Here is a 27,135-nt window from a genome sequence, read left to right as displayed (position 1 = left end):
GTGTGTGCATGTCTGTGTTTATGCGTTTAAGGTGGTGGTAGTGGTAAAAGAGAGCTCTATTCTCATCTTCCAAGTGGAGTTCAGTCTCTGATGCCACTAATTAAGAAAACAAGAAATAGCAGTATGAGCATGTTATTGAGAAACAGAGGGAAATGCCTCAAAGGCAGCTCAAGGAGTTGTTCCTGGTCTGTAGGAAGTGGGGTTGGGTGTGGAGGCAGGGCAAAAGATAGCTGTTATTAAAATTATGCATTTTGGAGTTGTTTGACTGTGTCCGTCTACACCTTTCTAGTAACTTAAAAGAAAAAAAAACCATTTAAAAATTAACAAATGTACACAAAACCCAGGAAGTTGTAATTTTGGTGAAGCTCACTTGAATTGCTTGGGCTGCAAGGCTTGTGTGAGTGAGTCATTTAGTAAGAAAACCTGGGTCTCCAACACGTCCTGCTGCCTCTGGCTTCACATGCCTCGAGAATTCTGTAAGGTTAAGCCTTTGTTTTGTGATACATGGTTCCCCAAAGAAATTGGATGCTGATGCTGGGGATGTGAAGAGAGCATTAAAAAGTTTAAGATAAATTGAATGTTTGATAAATTGAGTGCCTCAGTTGGGGTTCTTCAGAGAAACAGAACCAATAGGAGATATGTCCCCTGTTGATTCTGAGGCATTCGGAGCCCAGAGTATCCCAGGGGCAATCTTAATTTCCAGTTCAGTGGAATTGTTGTATCTTCTGGTGGAAACACTCCTAACTTTGGAACTAAGACCTGTAGACCAGCAGAGGATAAGGTCACGGGGAAGGATAGCAAAGATTTTTCTAGGGGATTGCTAGTAGTAGGCAATGGCGCCACATCCATTTCCTCTCCTTGATTCCTGGACCCGTGAATCCTGGCTATGGGAGAAACAGCACTGTAGAGTGGACACTGATTCAGAGCATACATGGCCTCCTGGAGAACACTGCCTCAGCCCTGCAAGGTATTGCCACCTTGTTGGTGCCTTAACTGAGTCTTCAAAAGGCCATTCTACTATTCTATCTATCCAGCTACCGCTGGAGGGTGGGGAACATGGTAAGACCAGAGAATTCCATGAGCATGTGTCCCTTCCCGCACTTCATTCGCTGTGAAGTGGGTTCCTTGATCAGAAGCAATGCTGTGTGGAATACCATGACAGTGGATGAGGAATTCCATAAGTCCGTGGATGGTAGTTTTGACAGAACCATTGTGTGCAGGGAAAGCAAATATGTATCCAGAATAAGTGTCTATTCTAGTAAGAGCAAAATGTTACTTCCTCCCTGATGGAAGTGGTCCAGTATAATCAACCTGCCACCAGGTAGCAGGCTGATCACCTCAAGGAATGGTGCCATATCAGGGACTGAGTATGGGTCTCTGCTGCTGGCAGATTGGACACTCAGTAGTGGCTGTGACCAGGTCGGCCCTGGTGAGTGGAAGTCCATGTTGCTGAGCCCATGCGTAACCGCCATCCCTACCGCCATGACCACTTTGTTCATGATCCCATTGGGCAATGACAGGAGTGGCTGGGGAAAGAGGCTGACTGGTATCCACAGAACAGGTCATCTTATTCACTTGATTATTAAAATCTTCCTCTGCTGAAGTCACCCTCTGGTGAGCATTCACATGGGACGTGAAAATCTTCATGTTTTTTGCCTACTCAGAAAGGTCTATCCACATACCTCATACCCAGACCTCTTTATCACCAGTTTTCCAATCATATTTCTTCCAAGTCCCTGACCATCCAGCCAAACCATTAGCAACAGCCTATGAATCAATATACAGATGGACCTCTGGCCAGTTCTCCTTCCAAGCAAAATGAACAACCACATGCACTGCTCGAAGTTCTACCCACTGGAAGGATTTCCTTTCACCACTGTCCTTCAGGGACATTCCAGAAAGGGGCTGCAATGCTGCAGTTGTCCACTTTTGGGTGGTAACTGCACAGCATGTAGAACCATCTGTAAACCAGGCACTGATAATAAGGAACTCCCCAAGAGGCCAGAGCTGTGTGCTGGGGAAGAGAAGGTAATAATGGCAGGAGTGGAGGCCATGGGTATTTGGGCCACTTGCTCGTGTAACTTAATTGTTCCTTCAGAGGCTGCTCAAGCCCTATCTTGTATATACCATTTCCATTTTATGATGGAGTGCTGCTGTGCACACCCAGCATTATGGCTTTGGGTCAGCAATGCCCAGGTTATGATGGTCAGCTCAGGTCTCATGGTAGTTTTCATGGCCCATGATTAAGTGGTCAGTCTCTGCTAAGGCCCAGTTGCAAGTGTCTAATTTAGTGATGAGAAAAATAAGACCACTTTGTGCTTTATATGGGAAAAAGTACATGTTTAAGTGGTGTTTCCAAATTTGAAGAGTTGTGAAGTAAACATCTATTATAAAATGAACATCTTTATTTTCTAAGAATAGCTTTGAAATGTGAGCAAATTTTCTTATTTCCTTGTCTCAACATTAAGACATTTTCTTTAATCATAAATCGTCTCAGGTTAGTGCTGTTTTGAATGGTATGTTAGATCAGACCTTCAGAGATCGAGCCATTCACAAGCACCAAGGACTGAAACTTGTGACTGCAATCCTGCAAAACTGGCAGAGGTGTCATCAGTGGTGGGCTGAAGATTCTGCTCCGGAGAGGAAGATGGCAGTGCTGACTTTACTGGGGAAAATTTTACAGGTATATGTTGTCTTGGACTCTGTAATTAGTATCTTTTAAAATTTAATGCAAGTCATTTAAAAAGCATATTCATTTGATAAATAAATATTTTTACTAGATGATTGCTGATTGCCTTAAATTACGTTTTGAGATAACATTTTCCATTGTCCATTATCATTTATCATACTTACTATCACTTCTTATATTTTATCCTTTTACTGTACCTTTGAATGCATTGTTTTAATAGTTTTGAAATATTTCAGAACCAGAGTTGTTGAAATAGTTGTTTAAGCCCAAGAACAAATTTATAATCCATTTTTGGAATTTAAATATATGAAAAATGTGTTAAAGGAAATAAGAGCATAATATAAAAATGTGTCATATTTTTATTTCCCTTCCTTTAGATTGATTCATCTGTGTCTTTTAATACAAATCACAGCTCGTTTTCTGAAGTCTTTAGAACATACACCAGTCTACTTGCTGATTCAAAGTTGGGTCTACATTTAAAGGTAAGTGATTAAAAACTTTTTTTTTTAGATTGCACTTTGCACTTTCCATTACTTTCCTTTTGTTATATCTTTGCATATTTATGGTGTTTTTAATAGTTTTTTATGGAAATTTTCAAGTATGTACAAAAGCAGAGAGACTTGTACAATAAAGTCACGTGATCGTATCCACCCAGCCTCAATAACTATTAGTTGGTAGTACATTTTGTTTCAATTGTGCAGTCATCTCATCTGTCCCCTTGAAGGAAATCCCAAATATCATGGCATCTGATCTGCAGATACGTCATTATTTTTCTCTAAGAGATAAGGATGTTTCTTTTAAAGTATAACCACACTGAGATTACCGCACTTGGAAGAATTAACAATTATCTTTGCATATATATGATTTAAATGAACTTTTTCTTAGAATTATAATACTAATGAACTTCAAATATTGTTTTTCTATTAATAAATAATAGAAAATTTCTTGATGATTTTTAAGTCCCAGAACTTAATAAATACAATAATTTTAAGACTGCTATTTTTAAAGTCATGTGATAAATAGATTTTAAGGCCTATTAAAATGTGGCCTTGATGAGAAGTATCTTTTTACTGGATAGAGAAGATAGTTCTTTGGAATTATCTGCTCTATGTGATAAATCAAGTTTCTCATTTCTTAATATCATGCTAAATTCTTAGAACTTACCATCCATAAAAAGGACAGAAAACAATACCTAGTTCCTTTTGAACCTTGTATGGAGTTCTCAGTTAGCTCTCTAAAGGATGGTTGTAAATTACCCCATAGGAAATTTAAGATGTTCTTTCCACACAAAACATGTCCAGTATATTTCTACTGGAATCTTCATTTGTAGAAGGACAAGACACATGTAGAATCAACACATACTGTCCTATTTAATTATACTTATATAGTGTGTATCAGCTGACTGGCCTCTGGAGTGGAAGCCAAGTTGCAGAATTGATCAGGCAGGTTTTGATGTAGTCTAGAAGTTATTCCAAAGTCATTCTTAGAGTCCCCATAGTGCTTTATTTGCAGACTTTAGAAGCAGTACACTTTGTTTATTTTATCGGACTGTAAGCCACGATCAGTACCATTTCATGTGTCTTCATTGCTCCACAGGGTCAAGCTATAATTATTCTTCCATTCTTCACCAATCTTACTGGAGGAAATCTTGAGGACCTTAAGCATGTTCTTGAAAAACTTGTGGTTTCTCATTTCCCTATGAAGTCTGATGAATTTCCCCAAGGAACTCTGCGGTTCAATAATTATGTGGACTGTATGAAAAAGGTTCGTTTTTAGTAGTACCAAATAAAATTAAAACATTAGTTATTTTTTAGTTACATTTCTTGATGAAAAGAAGTAAGTTAAATATCCAGAATCAGAGAATCACTCTAAGAATTCAATTTAATTCATTTTGAAATGTGGGCATCTGTGGAGGCAGATGCATAGCAAAATCCTTTGGAATTCATTTTTCTCCCATTTTTTTATTGTGAAATATTTTATTAATAAAAATGGAATATACAATATATATGTAAATTTTGGAGAATAATACTAAATGTCATTAAGTAATAGAATATTACCAGTATGGTTCATTGTCTAAAGTTTAATAGAGTAGTGATTATTTGAGATGCATTTAGACAGAACGTCCCTGAAATACTAGTCACTTAAACTAGGTAGTAGATTATTTCTCTCTCCTGTACGTTCTAGGTTGGCAACCCAGGGCAGCTCTACAGTCAGCAGGGAACTCGTCTCCTTTTTCTTCTTGCTCTGTCATCCTCCTCATACACTTTCTCCCTGTTGTCCAATTTGGCTGCTCCAGCTCCTGCCATCTTGTTCATTTCCAGCCAACAGGAGGGAGGAGAGGCTAGAGGAGACCACATCCCTTTCCTTAAAGGGCTCAGCCCAGAAGTTGCACATATCGTTTCTTCTCATATCCCATGGCCACCTACAGCCACAAGCCAGGCTGAGGGTATCATTTTAATAATGGGCAATTATGTGCTCAACTAAAATTCAGGCACTTGACCACTAAAGAACAAATAATTGAACAACTATTGGGAGTGAGTGAATCATGGTGTATTGAGCACTGGGCTAATGTCTTAATACTCCAGAACAATTAAGATATTGTGTTTGTTTTCGAGACGCTTATGGTGGAGCAAGAAAGAAATACAAAGAAATAGGCAATTAAAACACTATAATAAATGTTAAGGTGGAGATAAGCATAGGTGTGGCAAATTGTATTTTTCAAAGATGGCCACACCAATATATCCCATCCCACATGTTCTAATAGGGTAACATTTTCTTTCCTCCATTGAAAGGCAAGGTCTGATTATATCCCCATTGGGTAGGGACTGGCCTTAGAGATTGGCTTTTAACAAACAGAATGCAATGTAAGTGGTGCCATTTGGCTTCTGAAACCAGACAGAAAGGCCTTGCAGTTTCCGCCTGACCCTCTCTTAGGTCTCACATCCATTGGACCCAGTCACCATGTTCTGAGGCAGCCAGGCAGCCACACAAAAGAGCAGTTTACAGATACCTCCTATTCACATGGGTTCTCCTCCCATCCCCCATCTTTTTAATATACTTTTTTCCCCAAACATACAGAAAAGTTGAAAGAATAGTAAAAGAAGCATCCATACGACCATCATCTACGTTCAACAGCTAACATTTTAACATATTTGCCTTATCTGTGTATATATGCATGTGTGTAGTTTTTCACGTCATTCTTAAATACTAAAGCATGTGGTTCCTAAGAATAAGTCACAGTTCTGTGTCATGCTAAGAAAATTAATAATCCTCTAATACCATCTGTTATCCAGTCCATATTCACATTTCTCCAAATGTTCCCATTTATAGATGTTTTTTCAAACCAGGATCTAATCAAGGTTCTTGGATTACATAGAATTATCATGTCTCTAGTATCTAGAACAAGTTCACCCCCTACCCTTTTATTTTTCCATGACACTGAGTTTTTGGAAGAAACCAGAGTACTTGTTTTGTAAGATGTCCCATATTTGTCTAATTGCTCCTTTGAGGTGTTCTTTAACTTGTCCCTCTATCCTCAATATTTCCTTGAAACTGGAAGTCAGATTTAAATCTTGATCATGAGATTCAGGTTAACTTTTTTTGGCAACAATAGCGCATCGGGAGACAAATAGTGTCTGATTGTCCCATTACTAGTGATCTCGGGTCTGGTTGCTTGGTTAGGGTGGTGACCACTTCACCCCCATTGAAAAGGTGTGCTTTCCTTCTGTAGTTAGCCAGTGGTGGGTGGGGTCACATGTGCACCGAGTGAGGATCCTGTTGCCCAACGGTCTGTCACCTAAGTTTCACTTTCCACAAAGATTCCAGACCATTTCTGCTTAGAAACAGTTCTTTCTCTTAATGTAAGTGGGGAGCAATCAATGACTGTGAACACTCAAGGAAAGCTTCCAACATAAGAAAGATGCAAACCAACAGGAAAAATGAACTCAGGAAATGGAGACAGTAAAAGAGAGACAGGAGAATTTCAAAGAAGCTGTGGAGTACTACTTAAGAGATGAGGGAAGGTACTAGATCTATGAAATAGAACAAATAGGGACTCTTGGAAATTAATTGTATTAAAGCAAAACTACCAAAATAAAAAGAAATCAAAAAAGAAAACCAGAACAGAAGGTAAAATTGAGGCTATCTCCTGGAAGTAGAACAGACAGACATTGAGAAGGAAAATGGGAGTAAAGACGGGAATGTTAGAGGAACAGCCTAGGACTTCTAAGATGCTGTGAAGGAGTAGTGGAAAGGACGTGTGTCTCCAGATAAAAGGTCCACAGCATGTCAGGCAGGATGCAGGAGGAAGACATGAGTGAGGACACAGACAGCTACATGGGGATTTCATAAAATGGGCATCAAGAGAAGGTCCTGAAAGCTTTTAGAAGGAAAAAGTCTGCAAATCCTTCAAAGAATCAAGTCATATATTTAATGAACATCACTACATGCCAGGCATCCATTATATCTATAAAAATGAAGTGTTAGCATTTGTTAATTCTCTGAAATCCTGTCACATTATTCTCTATATATTTTTTATTATTTAAAAACAAAACAAAAAAACCAACAAATTTTTATTACTATTTTATTATTTTTCTTATTGTTATGTATTATTCTAGTTTCTAGATGCCTTGGAATTATCTCAGAGTCCTGTATTGTTGCAATTGTTGACAGAAGTTCTTTGTCGGGAACAGCAACATGTTTTGGAAGAATTATTTCAGTCCACTTTCAGAAGGATGGCTAGAAGGTGAGTCAGTCTAGTCTGGGATCCCAAGAACCATACACATTTTATTTCTTTAGAAAATTACGTTCTTGTTCCAAAAAAGTTGAGGATGTATGCATTCATCTTTTGCAATCTAAGGAATAAATTTTGTTTTATTTTTTTTCTTCTTACAAGAAGAAACAAAAATGTTTTCTTATGAAAGTTTTCAAATGAACTTAAAGAGTATATAGTAACCCCCATATACACATCCTCCAGAGTGAACAAGCATCAGCAGTTTTTTCAGCTTCATCATCCCTTTTATCTTTTTTCTTTTACTGTCATCATATTGTAAAGCAAATCTCTGACACCATGTCATTTCACTTCTAAATACTTCTGTATGAATCTCTAAAAGATGACATTTTCTAAGAAAGCTGCAAAACTATCAATGCTTCTATATTCATATTTCCCCAGTAGTCTCAAATGTTCTTATACCATTGTATTATTTGAATTCAGATCCAAACAAGGTTCATACATGGCATTTCAGTGTTCTGTCTTTTAAGTCTCTCTTCATTTGAATAGTCCCCCTCTTTAATAATTTTTCTTTTCTCCTGAACAGTGTCTTATATTCTGAATTTATCTGATTCTTTCCTCTTCATTGAACTTCCTCCAGCTCCCCTGTTTCCTGTAAACAGGAAAGTTCATTCCAAAAGCTCAGTTAGCCTTAGGTACAAATTTTGGCAAGACTGCTCACCAGTTGGGCTCTGAACTTCATATTCTTTATGTTAGGCAGTACACAGTGTCTCTTCATCCTACTCTTATTGATGCTGAGATTGATCAGCCAAGTTCCTCAGAGCCTTTTCCTGCTGGTTTTAGCATCCATTGAGGATTGTTGCCCTGAATCAGTTATTCCATTAGGCTTTGCAGAATGGCCATTTTTCTGATTCTTTTATTCCTTCAAATTTACTGAAATTACACTATGATGAAAAATTTGCCCTCATCACTAGGGCTGCTTGTTTATCTGAAATACATTTTATACATGAGAAAGATGGCACAAATGCTTAATGCTTTCCTTGTAATTATTTTTTAAAGTAAGGGCTTGATGCCATGACTACTTCTGATTTTATCCAGTAAGTTCTTTTTTTTAATTGGCATTTATTTATACTGGCTGTATAAGTACATGTGAGTGACAGTGATATTTTTAACAGTTTTATTGAGTTATATTTTATATATTTATAATTAACCAACTGTAGAATATTCCATGCAATAACATCAGAACTCACATTCTTTTCAAGTTCACATGGAACATTCTTCAGCTTATACTAGTTCTAAAACAAATCTTAGTAAATTTAAAAGTATTGAAATCATAAAAAATATGTTCTGCACCTACAGTAAAGTTAAATTAGAAATCAACAACAGAAGGAAATCTCTGAAATCCAAAAATATTTCTAAATAACCAAGTAATTAGCAATACATTTCTAAATGACCCATGGGCCAAAAGAAGAAATTACAAGGGGAATCAGAAAGGATTTTGATCTGAATAAAATAAAAACACAGAATATCAAAATTTATGGGCTGTGGCTAATGCAGTGCTTAGAGGAAAATTTATATCTTTTAGTGCCTGTATTAGAAAAGAAGAAAAATCTCATATTAGTAATCTAAACTTTCACCTTAAAAAAATCTAGAAAGTTAAAGAAAACTAAATGAAATGTATCAGAGGAAAGGAAATAATAAGGATTAGAGTGGAAATTAATGAAATAAAAAACAGTAAAGTAGTAGAGAGAGATCAATGAAAACAAAAATTGGTTCTTTAAAAAGATAAACAAAATTGTCACACCATTAGCTAGACTAACCAAGAATAAAAGAGAGAAAATATAGATCATGAAAATTAGGAATAATGAAAAGAGGGGACATTAACACTGACCCCTCAGAAATAAAAAAGATTTTAAGGGAATGTTATTTTGAATATCATGGTTTTTGTGTATCTAATCTTTAAAGATATTTTTGTGGTTGATAATCACTGGAGTTTACTTTGCCTGTTATATTGTAGGCACTTGTGGAATATTTGTTTAAAGCCTGAATGCTCATGTGACTTTATCTTTTTTTTCTTTTTTTTTTAGGAGTTCATGTGTCACACAGTTAGAACTTCTGGAAACCATATACAGAATGTTTAAGAGTGATGACCTACTTTCAAATATCACCCGCCAAGCCCTTGTAGATCGCTCTCTCCTCACTTTCTTGTGGCACTGTAGTCTGAATGCGTTGAGAGAGTTCTTTAGCAAAATTGTGGTGGGTGCCATTGACGTGTTGAAGTCCAGGTTTATAAAGGTATCATATCTATTGTTAAATATTAAGAATTGACAAATCTCCTTGATGAGTGTCGTTAGAAACCACCATATTTTCAACTTAGTGGTCACATATGGTGGCATTTAGGGCCTGCTCAGATAATCTAGGGGAATCCCCCCATCTCAAGGGCCTTTACTCAATTGCATTGGGAGAGCCCTTTTTGACATATCAGGGACATTCGCAGATTTCTGAGATTAGGGTGGGGATATCATTTTGGGGGCCATTACTCAGTCTATCTCAGACTCTTCTTGAGAAATATCATGAAATACCCAAATGGTATATTTATGTAGACTTCAAAATAGCTGAAGGTTTTGTTTTATAATACATTGAATTTACACCTGCTATTGCCATGCCTTCAGTAATGTTTTGTGCAAAGGTCTTATACACACCTTTGTTCCAAGCTCATTATTTAGACATTGTGCATTATTTCCTGCTGCATAGTTAGCTGTACAATATAACACATGAATGCTGTATCCATGTTTTAGTCCCTGGATAACTGGACTGTCTCCTATTGAAGTGATTTAACATCTTTTAACTGTTAAAATTATTTTATTTTCAAAAAGCATTGAATATTAAATGTGACATATTTAATTAAATATTTTTAATTTTTAATAATACTGAAGAGAATTATTTGTTACCTTTTCTTAGTTAAATGAATCTGCCTTTGACACTCAAATCACCAAGAAGATGGGCTATTATAAGATACTAGAGGTCATGTATTCTCGTCTTCCAAAAGATGATGTTCACTCCAAAGAATCTAAAATCAATCAGATTTACCATGGCTCGTGTATTACAGAAGGAAATGAGCTTACAAAGACACTTATTAAGTAAGATTTTAAGTAATTTTGGTTTATATTTGATGTGTTAAAGTTTTAATGCGTATTTTATGCATGTATGTAACGTAAGTAAATGTTTTGTTAAAATATTGAACTTTTAAGTTTTGGTTTTTTAATTTGCAAGCTACTTAGATGGACCTTAATTTACTGTGCCATTGGCAACAATGTTTTATCCTATACTTATCTCTTTTTTTTTTAAGATTTATTCACACACGATACAGTCATCCAAAGTATACAGTCAGTTGATCACATTACCATCATATAGTTGTTCATTCATCACCCCGATCTATTTTTTTAACATTTTCCTTATACCAGACAAAGTGATAAGAATTAAAAAAAAATAGTGAAAAAGGAACATGCAAATTACCCCCCACCCTATTTTTCCTTTAGTTTTTTGCCCCCATTTAATTACTCATCCATCGATACACTGGATAAAGGGAGTGCATCCACAAGGTTTTCACAATCACACTGTTAACCCTTGTAGGCTACATTGTCATACATTGTCTTCAAGAATCAGGACCACTGGGTTGGAGTTTGATAGTTTCAGGTATTTACTTCTAGCTATTCTAATACATTAAAACCTAAAAATTATTATCTATATAGCACATAAGAATGTCCACCAGAGTGACCTCTCGACTCCATTTGAAATCTCTCAGCCACTGAAGCTTTATTTCTTTTCATTTCACATCCCCTTTTTGATCAAGATGTTCTCAATCCCACGATGCCAGGTCCAGATTCATCCCCGGGAGTCATATTATCTTTTATTAAAAAACTCTTTTTCCTTTTGCTGTTTTCTTACCATTTTCCCCCCTGAATAGGAGGGTACCAATGTATGATTTACAGTAAGAAGGGATTTAATGTATTTTATTGTTTTAAAATTAAATGAGTTAAGTATTTTTAACAGGTGGTCTATATAAAGCACAAAGTAGTCAAATATATTTTCTCTAAAACTAGCTCTCTGATGGAATTCCCTCCTAGTAAATATTGAACACAGACATGTCTCATTTTACATAACAAATGTATCATTACTGTCTTCTCCCTAACCCTTATTTTACCTTCCCTGTGAACTCTGTCACCATCCACTTATCTGCATGAACACATAACCTTCATCTTCGTCTGACCAACCGCCATGCTCATCCTGCCCGTTCCCAGTCCTGCTGCTCTCATCTCCTCCCTGTTCCTTACGTTAACATCCTTACTTCTGTTCCCTCGTTGCAGCCCTGTTTCAGCTGCTTGTGTTTGGTGGCTCAACCGTTGCAGTAGCCTCCTTCGTGATTATTCTCCCTGCTCCTAGGCTTGCCCCTCTCACTGCTGTCCTCACGGTTGCCAGAATAATCATATATCTGCAAAGAAAACAGATTGTGTTGTTTCCCCACCTAAAGATCCCTTCAGTGATACCTCATCTTCTATTGGGGGGAGGGGGGTGAGCAAACTTTTTCTATAAAGGGCCAGTTAGTAAATATTTTTGTCTTTGTGGGCCATGTGGTCCCTATGGCAACTACTACATTGTAGTGCAGCAGCAGACATTAACAGTACGTAAGCAAATGGGCATTTTCCAATAAAACTACTTCAAAAATAGTCGGCCCCCGATGTGGGACCTGACTCCCAGGGGTGTAAATCTCCCTGGCTACTCAGGATGTGACTCTTGAGGATGAATCTGGACCCAGCATCATGGGATTGAGAACATCTTCTTGACCAAAAGGGGGATGCAAAATGAAACGAAATTAAGCTTCAGTGGCTGAGAGATTTCAAATGGAGTCGAGAGGTCACTCTGGTGGACATTCTTACATACTATATAGATAATGCTTTTTAGGTTTTAATATATTGGAATAGCTAGGAGTAAATACCTGAAACTATCAAACTCCAACCCAGTAGCCTTGACTCTTGAAGACAACTGTATAACAGCATAGCTTACAAGGGGTGATAGTGTGATTATGAAAACCTTGTGGATTACACTCCCTTTATCTAGTATATGGATGGATGAGTAGAAAAATGGGGACAAAGACTAAATGAAAAATAGGATGGGATAGAGGGGATGATTTGGGTGTTCTTTTTTACTTTATTTTTTATTCTTATTCTGTTTCTTTTGGTGTAAGGAAAATGTCAAAAATAGATTGGGGTGATTTAAAAAAAGAATAGTCCGACATCAGGCTGTGATTTGCCGACCCCTGTCCTGCAGGATGAAATCCCAGCTCCTTAGTATGGCATGTGAGTGCTTCCAGGAATCACCTCTCTCTACTTTTAGGCACTGCTGGTCACTGATTGCCTCCCACTTCATCCTCTGATTCTGCTGAGGTGCTTATAGTTCCCTGAACATGCCACGTTGTTTATGCCTTTTTCTCTCTGCTCTTAATGCCCTCGTTCTGTTAAAACTCAGCTCAGATGTGTTCCTCTGTCTTTCCCCCTTGCTTCCATATCTCTTTACTTTATCTCATGTACTGTTGTTGCTGTGTTTCTCATCACACTGTGAAACCCCAGGTGCTTTCTCTGCCTTGAGGTGGTTGCACGTGTAGTGATGAACGTATCATTGCAGTCCCAGGGTCTGGCATTGGGCTTGGCTCAGTCCCAACACGCAGCAATTGCTGAACTAAGGTGGCATCCTTTTGTCCGGGATCGTTGGGTTTGAGCTGCTGTTTCCATTTTATGTGAATTAATTTTTAACCTGGATCTGCTCTGCAGACTTTGCTATGATGCATTCACAGAGAACATGGCAGGTGAGAATCAGTTGCTGGAGAAGAGAAGACTTTATCATTGTGCTGCATATAACTGTGCCATATCTGTTATCTGCTGTGTCTTCAATGAGTTAAAATTCTACCAAGGTTTTCTGTTTAGCGAAAAACCAGAAAAGGTAGGCCTCTTCTGAATTGTTCACTATTGCTGTCATTGTAGGATTTGAAAAGTTAGATTACATCAGTTAAAGTTATATCATGATATGCACCTTCTTATAATCTTAAGTATGTTGTTCTTTTAGTTGTCTGTGTATATAAATATATATATATATATTAAGCTAATGTACTTCTTAATGAATTATGAAATACCATTAATACCATAGTAGCATCAGTAATAAAGGATCTCTACCACTCAGATATTTTTATACAATTCTTTGGATTTACAGAACTTGCTTATTTTTGAAAATCTGATAGACCTGAAGCGCTGCTATACATTTCCTATAGAAGTTGAGGTGAGTAAAATTTTTCAATGTTGTTTCTAAAGAATTAATCAGGTAACCTGTAGAGAAAAGTATAAATTATGTCAAAAATGTTAAGTTGCCAGTATTCAAGTCTGCTTTGAACTACAAAATCTGGAAGTTCCGTGTAGTTCAATCTGAGATAAAATCTCAGACAGCTACAAACAAATGCATCAGAACATGATTTTTCCTGCTCTTGACATTTCCAAGAGGGCAAAAGACAATAAAAGGAGCTGGTAGAGCGTATACCAGAGGTTTTCTGATTAAATTCCTCCATTAAAGTTGAGTTCCATCTTGGTAGAGTCAGGACTTGTGGCACTGTGTGGGGCCATGGGCTTGAATGTTGAGGATCAGTAGGGGAGTTGCACAGGCAAATGTGCTAAGTGTGATTCCAGCTATGCTGGGTTTGCTGTCTTCGTCAGCAACTGGGTAGAGGACTGGAGCTCACACAGAGGGGTCTGCCAAGCAGGATATGGGGCATGAGCTGGCTCGCCCCTTCCGTGCAGAGCTGCTGACCAAGGCCACATTTCAGTAGTCAAGAGTTCAAATAAATGATTGCTTCCTGCTTTCAGCCCTTTAAGAACAAGATTAGGCATTTTTTTCTAAGACTGTATCCAAAGAACTAAAATCCAAAAAACCTAAAAGCACTAATTTATTAAGCATGCAGACATTTGCTTTATGTCATTTCTAAACGTTTCGACAACATGCAGCCTAACTTCATAGCTGAGGAGACTGAGGCTCAGAGGTCAAGTGTAAACTACTGGTAGTGCAGGTGCATGGCCGTGGACCCAGCGTGCTCTGCACAAAGCCAAGTGGGGAGGGAGTCACCTCTGGGCCACACCTACATGATCCTCGGCTTCTGGGCCATCTATGGGAAAAGCTTTCCTTAGGGGCACTCACCTGTCTTTTTTGTGGATATTTTTAAAAGCTTTTAAATTTCATAAGAGTTTTGTTTAAAAAAATTTTTTTTTGCCAGATTGCTATTAAAGCAGAAAAAAGTGTGACTATGATTCTAAAAAGCATTAAATCATTTTATGTTTTGCCTAATAGGTTCCTTTGGAAAGAAAGAAAAAGTACATCGAAATTAGGAGAGAAGCCAGGGAGGCAGCCAGTGGGGATGCAGGTAAGACATTTTCAAAACAGTGCCAAAGTTGCTTATTGTTAGTATTTTTTATGTATTTAGATAGAAAACTTTTAAATACCCGAAACCATTGAAATGGAGTTTGAAAAAAGTTTTATTTTTAGTGGCAAATGGGATTATATTTTGAAAGCATTATGATTAGCTGAAATTAACCGCATAAGAAGATTTCCACCTGGGATATGACAGTGGACAGAGGAGCTCAGATATGTTGCACCTTTTAGAAATTTCAAGCCATTCACCAAGTAGGTTAGCTTGATAGGCATTTGTTTGCCTATTATTTAGATACCTGCAGAAATCTATGGTCATGCCACTCCTCTTTCTAAAACCTTGTAGCGCTCCTGCTCCTGCAGAACACAGTTGCCCAAGGCCCTCCTGACCCACACCGCCTCTGTGGCCTCCTCCCCTGCTGCTCTCCTTCCTGCTCATTCCAGTGGCACCAGCCCCGCTTCTGCCCCAGGCACTTGTACCAGTTCTCGATTTGAAGATAAAATTTGGACCAATTTTATCAACCCCTTTCATGTTTTGAATTAGCTATTTTTCAGTAGTATTTCTTCCCACGTCTATGTTAGACTTTATGGACAAAACGTTGGGCATCAACAAAATGCAAAGAAATTCTGTTATTCATATAAATTCCAACAATTGGAATCCAGTTTAATTTAACTTCTTTGTTTATGATGCTTGATGGTGACAAAAGCAAAGGGAGATGTTTTCCCCATTTCCTTTATGTTTTGTTCATCACAGGATTGATGAAAGCCTCAGTTGAAACTGTATCCTTTAATTTAAATAACACCTGAGCTTGCATAGTATATTTCTTACTGATTATGTGAATAAATCTATTTTCTTTTTGTTTATGTTTCAGATGGCCCCCATTATCTATCCTCCTTGTCATATTTGGGAGAGAGTAGCCTGAGTGAGGAAATGAGTCAATTTGATTTCTCAACTGGAGTTCAGAGCTATTCATACAGTTCCCAAGAGTACAGATCTCCCACTGGTCGTTTTAGGAGACAGGTTTGATTACATTTTCACATACTGAAGTTTGTAAAGGGGATCACAGCTTTGCAATTCTCTGTCATATGCCTCAGAGAGTAGCCTTAATTATTTTTGAAGGCGGGAAGAATTTTCGTGAGGGCTCTGAGTCTGGGGGTGGGTATGCTGCTCTGCACCCGCCACGTGCTGCTCAGTGGCTTTCCTGCCCCAGCCCCCCCCCCATGGCTCTTTGCCTGATGATGGGGGAGCCAAAGAGGGAGGAGTGGCGTGTGCTACAAAGGTGAGTTGGACTGTACTTTTTGTTCTTCCTCTTAATGAATGCTTCAAGGGAAGCCCATTCCATAGTTCTGTCATGGAGATGATGTCATGCATCTGTGCTGGGTGATGGAAAGGGTGTAAGTTTGGCTATTCTGTTAGTTACGCCATCTGTGACTTATACTTCCCTTAATAGGCCGTTATCCTCTGAGCACCTTGGTTCTTTCTCTTCCTGCCTTTCAGTCTGATAGCATGCTCCAACCAGATACGCCTGGATATCTCAGTGTTTTGAGATACAGTTATTTTGACTAAAAACTTAGTAAGCAGGTCTGAATATAGTCAAACATAGTGATTAGCTCATTTGACACCTTTCCAGAATATGGAATGAGGAATATTAAGGTTGCTTTGATTGATTTAATGGCTCTCAGCATATGTTCTTTTTTCTTGTCTCACATAAGCCTGATGGGGCATAAAATTTATCTTAGTGTTCATTTAGCCCTACAGTTATTAGGATCATAACACTACTTCCTTTCACTTCTAAAAACCCCGTTTATAGAAATTGCCCCTGACCTTGGAAAGGAGGTGGAGGTGTGGGAGGAGTATGTTTCCGACACTGTCTGTCTTGGGAAGTGATGCTCTGGGGTGGCTCCTGCCCTCAGGGCAGACGAGATTGTAGTGTTCACCTTGAGCCATGTTCACTCCTCTTTCTAGAAGTCTCTGCAAGCGTTTACATCCCCACGTTGACTTCCAGCCGCCCAAACGTTCCTCTCAGAATTGCTCAAGTCTTTTTAACTGTAAAAGTGATCTGGGTCAGTTTCTCAACCCAGTGTGTATGTGTGTGTGTGTATGTGTGTGTGTGTGTGTGTGTGTGTGTCTAAACCTGCTCTATATGTATGTAACGTCTTAATTCAGCATTAAACTCATAAAATGTTTATTACTGCTGTATTTTCTGAGTGTATTTTAAGGATCAAGGATGGATTAAAGTGCTGTTTTATTGTTAAAATTTTGAGACAAATTAAGGACTTGACTAGATTTTTCAGTTTACGCAGAAAAATTAGATATTTATCCTATGATTATACCCTAATAGCTCCACTTTGTGTGTCTTTCTCCATGAAGTGGCAACTGAGAATCATGGAGACCTTTGTTCTCAAGGAATTCATGGCTCTGGGGCCTCCAAGATGTTTCATTTCAGAGATTAGTGCAGAGCAGCACAGGCCGGCCTGTGGGTGCTCTAAGGGTGGCCACAGACGAATGACCACAGACACTCAGGGGAAAATAGGCTCCTGGAATGTAAGAAAGCCACAGGGTCCTATTTATTTTTGAGTTGTTCAATAAAAAAAAAAAAATGCAAAGCGTGTTTGAAATTATTACCCATTTATCAGTATTATCTAAGTGTTATATGATATTGCTCAAAAAAAATCTGAATGTTATATACATTGAGATTTTAACAGTACACTTTGAAATTTTAACAGTGTCCTTCACATCCTTGAATTCTTCCCTTTTTCTAGGGACATCAAGACCCCACGACCCAGAGTGATACTTTGGAGTTAGAGATGGATGAACTCAATCAACATGAATGTATGACAAGTATGACTGCTCTAATTAAGCACATGCAAAGAAATCAGGTCATACCTAAAGTGGAAGAGGTATTTTCCCACAAATTTTATATTATCTCCTTTAATACTATTCATTGGATCATATTAAAAATGAACTTTTAATCTTGAAGGTTAAACTAAATTCCGTATCAAATAAACATAATTTTGCATCGTGCAGGTCTTAACTATCATTATTTTCTTATAATATCAAAAAATGAAGTTATGTTATTCCACTTTATAAGGTAATTTTGAGTGTTTTATTTCAGGGTTCAGTGCCAACAAATCTTCCTCCTTGGATGAAATTTCTTCATGACAAACTAGGAAATCCAACAGTACCATTAAATATCCGTCTCTTCTTAGCCAAACTTGTTATTAATACAGAAGAAGTAAGTAATTTATTATTTCTTTAAAATTCTTTGCAATTAAACATGCATCTACTTAAAAAAAAAAAAAAAAAAAGAAAAAAAGCTCCATGAAGGAAGATGTAAAGGGATAGAGCATGACATTTTTCTTATATGGATAAATTAGCTAATCATATTTATTTACTTGTTCAAGATCATTCTTTTACCATTTTCTGTTAAAACATATATGTATATATGAACTTGTATTGCAAATGTTCTTATATAAAGTAAATACATTGAAAACTTTATTTTGACCTGCCAACCTTCTTCATTTTTAATAGCAAAAAATTGGTGAAAATATTTCTGTATGAAAAATAGCTGATTATCTGTTAGATGGTTCCTGAGTTTACCACTTTGTGTACCTGAAGTACTGTGTCAGGTAGGAGCATAGTCCACCAGTGGGGGCAGGGAAGGTGTCCAGGAGTAGAGTGAAGGAAGGGTTCACAGTCTAAGCGGTCGGTGCAGTGTCAGCAGAGGCAGTGCCCAAGGCAGCCCCGTGTGTTTCCATTTACCGTGTGGACCACGAGAAGCACTGGAGGAGAGGCCACAGGCCAGAGCGGCCCGTGAGCTAGCCAGGTCATCATGGGCCATTCACAGGGCTCCGGAGCCACTGAAGTGTGTTAGGTGGAGGAACAATACAATACACTTTGCCTGATAGCAAGACCCTTCTAGGCAGCACTGCAGGCTGTGGACAAGCCTGAAGGTGGGACTGAAGGTTGGGAGGCCGTCAGAGGCTGCTGTCTCCAGATGAGTGAGGACTGGGCTAAGTCTGCGGTGGAGGAGAGTGCCATCGAAGAGATGTAAGGGAGGTGGAGGCTACCACTTGGCACTTGGATTCCTTGGGATCAATCCTGGATTTCTAGCTCATACTCCTTTAAGTGCTGAGTTGATGGCTACCAAAAAAGTAGCTAGTTTTTATTTTGTTTTGGTTTTTTAATGACTTCTTAGAAGGATGGATATGGGGAGGTGGATTGACAAGGAAGCGTGAGTTCTGTTTGAACACTGGGATGGGAGGTGACTCAGACATCCGCTGAGAGATGTCACAGTAGCTGTGTGTGTGTCTGGAGCCCACAGAGTGATCCAGGAACTTGTTTCCAAAGAGACATGTTCCATATGGTCCCCTGACTTATGTAAGAAAAAATTAGAACTTCTTTTTACAACTGTCTTTAAAGTTTCAACCTTTATATTTATGTATTTATTTTATTTTAATAATAGGTATTTAAAAGTTTATGTATGTAACTTGTAAATAAACCAACAGACATATGGAGAGTGCTGAATTTTTTTTTTTTTTTTTTTTACTAATGGGGAACGTGATCAAAAAAGATTTGAGAGCACAGGCATTTAAACTGTAAGAGTAGATGAGAAATTCCTTATAAAACATCTGTAAGAGAAGACGGCAAAGTTAAAATGATGAATAGCTTGAATTGTCCTTTAGTCTATTGTGCATCACAGTAACATTATCTTGCAATTTCTAAAAATAATTAAATGGAATTTAGTATGTGGTTACATTTTATTTAGATTGCAGAGTTCCCAGGTATATAAAGTCTATGGTGGATTGAATTGTATACCCCTGTTTGGACCTGTTCTTGGTCTTGGTCTACATTCTATAGGGTGTGGACTCATTATAAATGGGATCTCTTGAAGGTGTTCCTTCAGTTAAGGTGTAGTCCCACTGACTCAGGTTAGGCTTTCATCTGGATTATTGGAGTCCTTTTTAAATGAGTGCAAGACAGACAGAGAAAAGGCCAGGGAAAAGCTGAAGTCAACAGAACCCAGAGGAGACATGTGACAGGAAAGTCAAGGACCAAGGATCACCATCAGCCAGCCCTAGAATACCAGTCTTGGGGGAAAAGCATCACCTGGCTGACACCTCAGTTTTTCACTTCTAGCCTCAAAACTGTGACCAATAATTCCTGTTGTTTCAGCCAACCTATTGTATGATATTTGTTTTGGCAACTGGGAAGCTCAGAGAGCTTTTGTATCAAGAGTGGGGTGCTGCTGTAACAAATACCTGAAAGTGTTGGAAATGGCTTTTGAATTGGGTAATGGTTAGAGGCTGGAAGAATTGTGAGGTGCTTGATAGAAAAAGCCCAGAGTGCTTTGAAGAGACGCTTCGTGTACTTCTGGTGAGGCCTTTGAAGGAAAGGATGACTGTGTTATTGGAAACTGAATGAAAGGTTATAAAGTGTTATAAAGTGTTAAAGTGTTATAAAGTGTTATAACCTTGTTATAAAGTGCCTGAGAACTTGGCATATTCTGATGTCAGATGGAAGAGACAAACTTGCAAGTGATGAACGTGGATATTTAGCTGAGGAGATTTCTAAGCTAAATGGGGAAGGTGCAGTCTGGCTTTCCCTTATAGCTTATAGTAAAATGTGAGAGGAAAGGGTTAAGCTGAGAATTCAATTCTAAAGCATAAAGGAGCCAGCAATTGATGACTTTGAAAATTCTGAGCCTACCCAGACAGTGTGCCCCGAGGCCAGAAGCAGCTCTATCGGGGACCTCCCTGAGCCTCTGGAAAGTGAGTCCCTGGAGAACAGAACTCTGTGGGCGTGTTCAACCGAACATAGGTCTAGTCAGACACCTCAGAAAAAGGCAGTTGTCCAGGAAGGATCCGTAGAGAGTTCTTTTTTCTGCTGATTTGGACCCCCTTGAAGTGCAAGCAAAGCCAGCAAGGTTTTTGTGAATATGTGTGAACCGAAGCACTGCCTGAAAGGGACAGAAAAGGGATGCATTGAAGGAAGAATGACTTCAAGGACAGAGCTCTGGAGGCAAAGGTCTAGACTGAAGAGATCTCCGGGGGCCAAGAGAATGGGGTCCCCCACATGCGTGGAAAGGGCAGGTTTCCCCGTGCTCGCAGGGGTCAGGCCATCTGCCCCAGCACTTGGAGTTGGGGCCTCGCGCTTACGGTTTAGGGAGAGTACCACCGCCTCCCACTGCTCAGGAGCGTGGGGGTTGCGCCCTGGCATTCTGAGAGCCTAGCCTCCATCCCAGTGTTGGGGAGATGCATTTGGAGGGGGTGGGGTTGCCGCTTTTTCAGGCCAGGAGGACAAAGCATCAAGCCACAGACCTTGAAATCTAATGGAGTTGCCCTGCTAGATTTTGGACTTGTTTGGGTCCTGTGACCCCTGTTTTTCTTTGACTATCTCCCTTGTGGAATTAGAGTGTTTAACCTATGCCTGTTGCATCATTGTGTGTTGGAAGCAGATAACTTGTTTTCTAGATTTCACAGGGCCATCCAAAATTTTGCCTCAGGACGTACCGCACCCATAACTGATGTTGATGAGGGTTTGGATTTTGAGTTGTTCTAAAATGACTTAAGGCCTTTGGAACATTGTGATGGAAGCAATGTATTTTTGCATGTTAGAAGAACATTTTGGAATCCAGAGGATGAACTGAGGTGGATTGTGTATCTCAGGTTGGGCATCTTCTTTGTTAAGTGCACATTCTGGTGCCTGTGGACACACTGTAGATAGATCTTTTGAAGATGTTACTTCAGTTAAGGTGTGGCCCGACTGAATCAGATTGGGCTTTAACCTGGATTACACGAGACCTTTATAAGCAGAATGAAATGCAGACAGACAGAGAGAGATAACCACGGAAAGAACCTGGAGGAGAAAGGAAGAGACATTGCAGTATGCATTGCCTTGTGACAGAAAAGTCAAGGACCAAGGATTTCTGGCAGCCAGCCCCAGAACACCTAAGTCTTGGGGGAGAATGCATCACCTTACTGATGCCTTGATTTTGGACTTCTCCTAGCCTCAAAACTGTGAGCCAATGATTTATCATTGTTGAAGCCAACCCATTATATGATATTTGTTTTAGCAGCCAGGAAACTGAGACAAAGTCTGTAACAATACAACTTCTGTAATATAGGAAGAAACAGAAAAGAATGTAGCTGCATGTGCCTTACCTAATTTTTATATTCTCATTTTCCTATGCCTTATGCATTTTCATAAAATAAAAGGGTTTTCAAGAGCTGCACATTATTCAGGAGTGATTTAGAATACTTTGATTTTGACCTCTGTGAGCATTGTTATATCATAAATGTTTCAAGCAAAAAAAAAAAAAGATAAAAAATAAATCTATTCCTGCTCAGTTGTGGTTTTAGAAGCCCAACAGAATAATTTGATTAAGTAGGATAATTTTGGAGTTCACACCTGTTTAGAATTTAGGTCAAATCAAAATATACAGTTTTAGCTGATGGAAGTTATATTTCAAATTAAGATGTTGGTTATTCAAAATAATTCTTTGATAATTGACTTTTAAATTCTCTTCTAGGTCTTTCGCCCTTACGCAAAGCACTGGTTTAGCCCCTTGCTACAGCTGGTTGTTTCTGAAAACAATGGAGGAGACGGAATTCACTATATGGTTGTTGAGATAGTGGTTACTGTGCTTTCCTGGTCAGGCTTAGCTACTCCTATTGTAAGGATTGATACATTTTTACAGTAATATATTATTTATCCTTACTGCTGCTTTTCTACTCCAATTTTACTTGGGTTGTATAAGCTTTTTATAACTGAATAGCCTACTCTATATTTAATATGCAAACAGCTCACAGAAGAATCAATTTGATGCTTTTTGTATCAGAGGACTTTTGCTTTCATTGGAAAATAACATCTTATATATCTGACATTGCAGAGAAATGAAATGAATTTTCAGTTGAGTTTTGCCTTTAGGTAATTTTTATGGAATACCTCTTAAGTATTACTGCTTCCATTGCTGATGTACTAAATGGAACGTATGACATGTAATTCAAGTTCCTTTTAATGACTTAGTTAACATTTTTAGCATTAATTGTTCTGTTGGTTTGGTGCTCCCATAATAAATTGTCTGTATCACTTTGGTTTTGTTTTCTTTTGTTTGCTTTTGGTAATTCTTCTGATTTTGCTTTTACTATTAAGCTGTTAGAGTTTTTTTTGTTTTGTTTGTTGCTGTTACATGCTAGGAGTTTGCTAACTGATTTGTTAAAATTATGTGTAAAATAAATGTTAATTGATCCTGAATGTGAGCTGTGAGGACCTTTTCTGTGACTAAAGTCCTTGGATTTGGGGGCATCTGTTTTGCCAGCTTAGTTCCTTCCAGAGAACTGAGTATAATGGTAGAGATTGCTTTTAAAAACTGGCTATCAGCTGAATGACGCCCTTTTGAACTGAAACAAGCTTGTATGTGGGTGCTTTACCCATTCATTTAAAAACTTTAGAATTAATAATATAAATCAAATTTAGATTTCTTAGTTTTAATGTGATGAAATAATTTGTAGTCTGCTTAAACATGTTATATGAAAAATAACATTACAGAGTTTAGAGTAGCTCAGGAACCACTGGAAAAAAATTGATGCATAGTGCAAGATTTCTTTTACAAATGGACTTTTTGATTAAAAAATGCTTTTCCAGAATGGAAGGCGGTGTATTAATATAGAATCCTGTACCTTTTCAGGGGGTCCCTAAAGATGAAGTATTAGCAAATCGATTGCTTCATTTCCTAATGAAACATGTCTTCCATCAAAAAAGAGCTGTGTTTAGACACAACCTTGAAATTATAAAAACCCTTGTTGAATGCTGGAAGGATTGTTTATCCATCCCTTACAGGTAAACATTTACTAGTTTTGTAGTATTGTTTGGAATTTAGATGAAAAGGCAACATGCTGTAAATGGTGACTGTGAAATGGGAGGAGAAACAATTTGAAATAGGCTCTGCTCATAAGGGCATCATGCTCCTATTAATAAAACGACAGCCTCCTGTGCTTGCCTCTAGACGCGTCTCTGGGTGGGGCGGTGGCTTCCAGGTAACCCCGCTCTGTCCCCGGCCCCCCTTTGGCGTCTTGGTGTCACTGCGACACACTGCAGGGTGCGCTCGGCTGCCCAGCCCGGGGCACTGCAGGCTCATTCTCTGACAGCTTTCAGCATAGACTGAGACAGGCTAAAACTTTCAACAAGTTTTACTACCAACAAGGAGAACTCGGGCAAATAGATTATAAGTGATATAAAACCGCCTATCTTTCAAAGCTAGAATAACCTAGATGCAAACAAGGGCATGTTAGCAAAAAGGGGTGTTAATTATGGGAAGAGAAAAAGTATTTCTTACCCTGAAAATTAGCCTTAGAAACTTCATATGTGTATTTGTCTTCTCTTTCTCGAGAAACTTACTGTATGGAAAACTACATTTTCTCCCTTTATGCTTATGTTTCAGATTAATATTTGAAAAGTTTTCCAGTAAAGATCCTAATTCTAAGGACAATTCAGTAGGAATTCAATTACTAGGAATTGTGATGGCCAGTAACTTGCCTCCCTATGACCCAAAATGTGGAATCGAGAATATGAAGTAAGTATCCTACTTTTTACTTTGATTATTTTTCAGGTTGCCATAAACCCGAATAGCATTGACAGAATGGAGTAGGGTTTGTTTTAATAAATTTAGGTATCAGAACCCATGTTAAAAATAGTTTTACCTAAATTTAGAAAGTTGAAGAAGAAATACATATGGAACGAATATGCAATGTAAGTTTTAAAAAATTAGTATAATGGTTTTGTGTAAGTGTTAGCAGGTAAGAGATGTTATATATTTTCTTACTTCTAACTGACATTTTTGATATTTGCCCCTGCAAATACCATCACTTCTGTACTGGTGCTCCGCTTCTGATGCTTTCCTCCGTGACCGTTCCTCTAGCTCGTTCCCTGTCCTCACCCCCGACCACGGCTGCACCCCTCTGCCCCCTGCCCCAGTGTGAACCTCTCAGACATTCTCTCCTGTTTCCCATCCTGAAAGACGAGGGCCAGTTCTTAAAGGATAGGTGGGCATTACTTGGGAAGAGGCTTTACTAAGATAATTTTGTAGCATCACAAAAAGGTACTTCCTTCTGCTATTTTAGGATATTGAAAAGTCAGTTTTCACCGAAGTTACTTTATGGGTTTGAACTATGTCCCTACTAAACTTTTCCCATTTGATCTGGAAGAGGTTTACACGATTTAGTTCACTGTCGTGTGCTTGTTTCCTCATCAGTCTTGTAGGAGCTTGGTGAACTTCGGGCTCAGACAGCCAGCACTCGGCACCCATTTAACAGGAGGTGCTTCACTTTTGGACAGAGAGCTTAACTTCTTTGCGCTTGGTTTCCTCATCAGGGTCACTGTGGGGCTGAGACAAAGCACCTCACCTCTGCCGGCACACTGGAGGCGGGCTGCTTCCTTCTCACGGGTTTAGCTGTCCTTCAAAGGGGGTCGATAAATCAGCATTCGAGATAATATGGCTTTTATTCTTTTTCACTACAGTTTTCTATGGTATTCTATATTTTGTTACATGTTGACTATAAGTACTTTGGGTGAACTTCTGATGTGGCTGAGCAGCAGATTTTCATGTGCCTTTTCTGCTTCTATAAGAGCCCTTAAATGCATATTTATATGCATACTCATGAATATTCATACATGTATTCACACAAACAATTTGAATCATTTTTATGTTTCATAATTTCCCTATTTCTACTTAAATGGCTGAGGAGGAAAATGGTTATATTTTATGTCAAAAAACAGAATGGGTTATTTTATGCATTTTTATTTTCTATATTTGTTGTAGATACTTTCAAGCTTTGGTCAATAATATGTCCTTTGTAAAATATAAAGAGGTATATGCAGCAGCAGCAGAAGTTCTAGGACTTATTCTTCGATATGTTTCTGAGAAAGAAAATGTGAGTGTCTTGTACAATTTTAAAGTAAATGCTTTTTCAATTTTGATTTCTCATGACACCTGACTCATATGTATTTCCTCTATACTCTAAGAAGTCACAGTGGGTATTCTGCATCTATTAAAATTTCATTCTCTTTACCACTCTATGGTAATGTACAGTGTTCATTGTTTTTAAAAGAGGACCTTTTTTATTTAAGAGAAGTTGTGGGTTTACAGAAAATCATGCTTAAAATACAGGGTTCCCAAATACCACTGTTCTGGTTTGTTAAAGCTGCCAGACTGCAAAATACCAGAAATGGATTGGCTTTTATAAAGGGGATTTATTAGGTTACACATTTGCAGTTCTAAGACCATAAAAGTGTCCAAACTAAGGCATCAGCAAGAGGATACCTTCACTGAAGAAAAGCCAATGACATCCAGCACACCTCTGTTAGTTGGGAAGGCATGTGGCTGGCATCTGCTGGTCCTTTGCTTCCGGGTTGCATTGCTTTCAGCTTCTGATTCCAGTGGCTTTCTCATTAAGTGTCTGTGGGCTCTCACTTAGCTTCTCCGGGGCAAATTCTGGGCTTTATCTCTTAGCTTAGCATCTCCGAATGTCTTTCTGTCTGCATCTCTGAGCATCTGGGTCTGTCTTGGCTCTCAGCTTCTTTCTCTCTGTGAGCTCTCTTCAAAATGTCTCTGCCTACTATCCTTTCTTAGAGGATGCCAATAAACTAATTAATGCCCACCTTGAATGGGTGGGGTCACACCTTCATGGAAATAATCTAACCAAAAGGTCCCACCCACAATGGGTGGATCACGTCTTCACAGAAACAACCTAATCAAAAGATCCAACCCACAATGAGTCTGCACCCACAAGAGTGGATTAAAAGAACATAGTGTTTTCTGGGATATATAAGTTTCAAACCGGCATACCACCCAGTTATTAGTAACTTGCATTGGTGTGGAACATTTGTTACAATTGATAAAAGCACATTTTTATAATTGTGCTATTAACTATAGTCCATGAGTTAACTTTGGGTTCAGTGTTTGTGAAATACAGTTTCATGATTTTAGAATAATTTTTTAGGAACTTTCCCTTTTAACCACATTCAAATGTATAATTCAGTGTTAATTGCATTCACTATGTTGTGCTACCATCATCCATTAGCAGATCTTTTCCATCATCCCAAATAGAAAATGTACATTTTAATCCTTAACTCCATGTTTCCTACCCCACCCTGTCCCCTGGTAACATGTAGTCTAGATTCTGACTCTATGAGTTTGCTTATCATATGATATGATATGATATAGGATATGATATGATATGATTATATCGTATC

The 27,135-nt window shown here is 38.3% G+C and overlaps 1 protein-coding gene across 1 annotated transcript in view; it reads left to right on the top strand.

Annotated features, from left to right (window-relative positions):
- The window catches only part of PRKDC (protein kinase, DNA-activated, catalytic subunit), a 228,453-nt gene that overhangs the window by 120,127 nt on the left and 81,191 nt on the right, over nucleotides 1-27,135 (top strand). The window contains exons 37-52 of the mRNA XM_037802445.1: nucleotides 2,498-2,683; nucleotides 3,067-3,171; nucleotides 4,286-4,453; nucleotides 7,306-7,433; nucleotides 9,506-9,713; nucleotides 10,380-10,558; nucleotides 13,247-13,415; nucleotides 13,683-13,748; nucleotides 14,805-14,877; nucleotides 15,755-15,903; nucleotides 17,646-17,783; nucleotides 17,999-18,118; nucleotides 22,415-22,558; nucleotides 23,573-23,724; nucleotides 24,326-24,457; nucleotides 25,703-25,814. Coding sequence (XP_037658373.1) covers nucleotides 2,498-2,683; nucleotides 3,067-3,171; nucleotides 4,286-4,453; nucleotides 7,306-7,433; nucleotides 9,506-9,713; nucleotides 10,380-10,558; nucleotides 13,247-13,415; nucleotides 13,683-13,748; nucleotides 14,805-14,877; nucleotides 15,755-15,903; nucleotides 17,646-17,783; nucleotides 17,999-18,118; nucleotides 22,415-22,558; nucleotides 23,573-23,724; nucleotides 24,326-24,457; nucleotides 25,703-25,814 — 2,229 coding nt within the window. The remainder of the gene's footprint in view (nucleotides 1-2,497; nucleotides 2,684-3,066; nucleotides 3,172-4,285; nucleotides 4,454-7,305; nucleotides 7,434-9,505; nucleotides 9,714-10,379; nucleotides 10,559-13,246; nucleotides 13,416-13,682; nucleotides 13,749-14,804; nucleotides 14,878-15,754; nucleotides 15,904-17,645; nucleotides 17,784-17,998; nucleotides 18,119-22,414; nucleotides 22,559-23,572; nucleotides 23,725-24,325; nucleotides 24,458-25,702; nucleotides 25,815-27,135) is intronic.

This window comes from Choloepus didactylus, chromosome 14, assembly GCF_015220235.1.
Source record: "Choloepus didactylus isolate mChoDid1 chromosome 14, mChoDid1.pri, whole genome shotgun sequence".
Lineage (NCBI taxonomy): Eukaryota > Metazoa > Chordata > Mammalia > Pilosa > Megalonychidae > Choloepus > Choloepus didactylus.
Note: the sequence above shows the minus strand (reverse complement) of the source record. Positions and strands in the feature narration are given on the sequence as shown.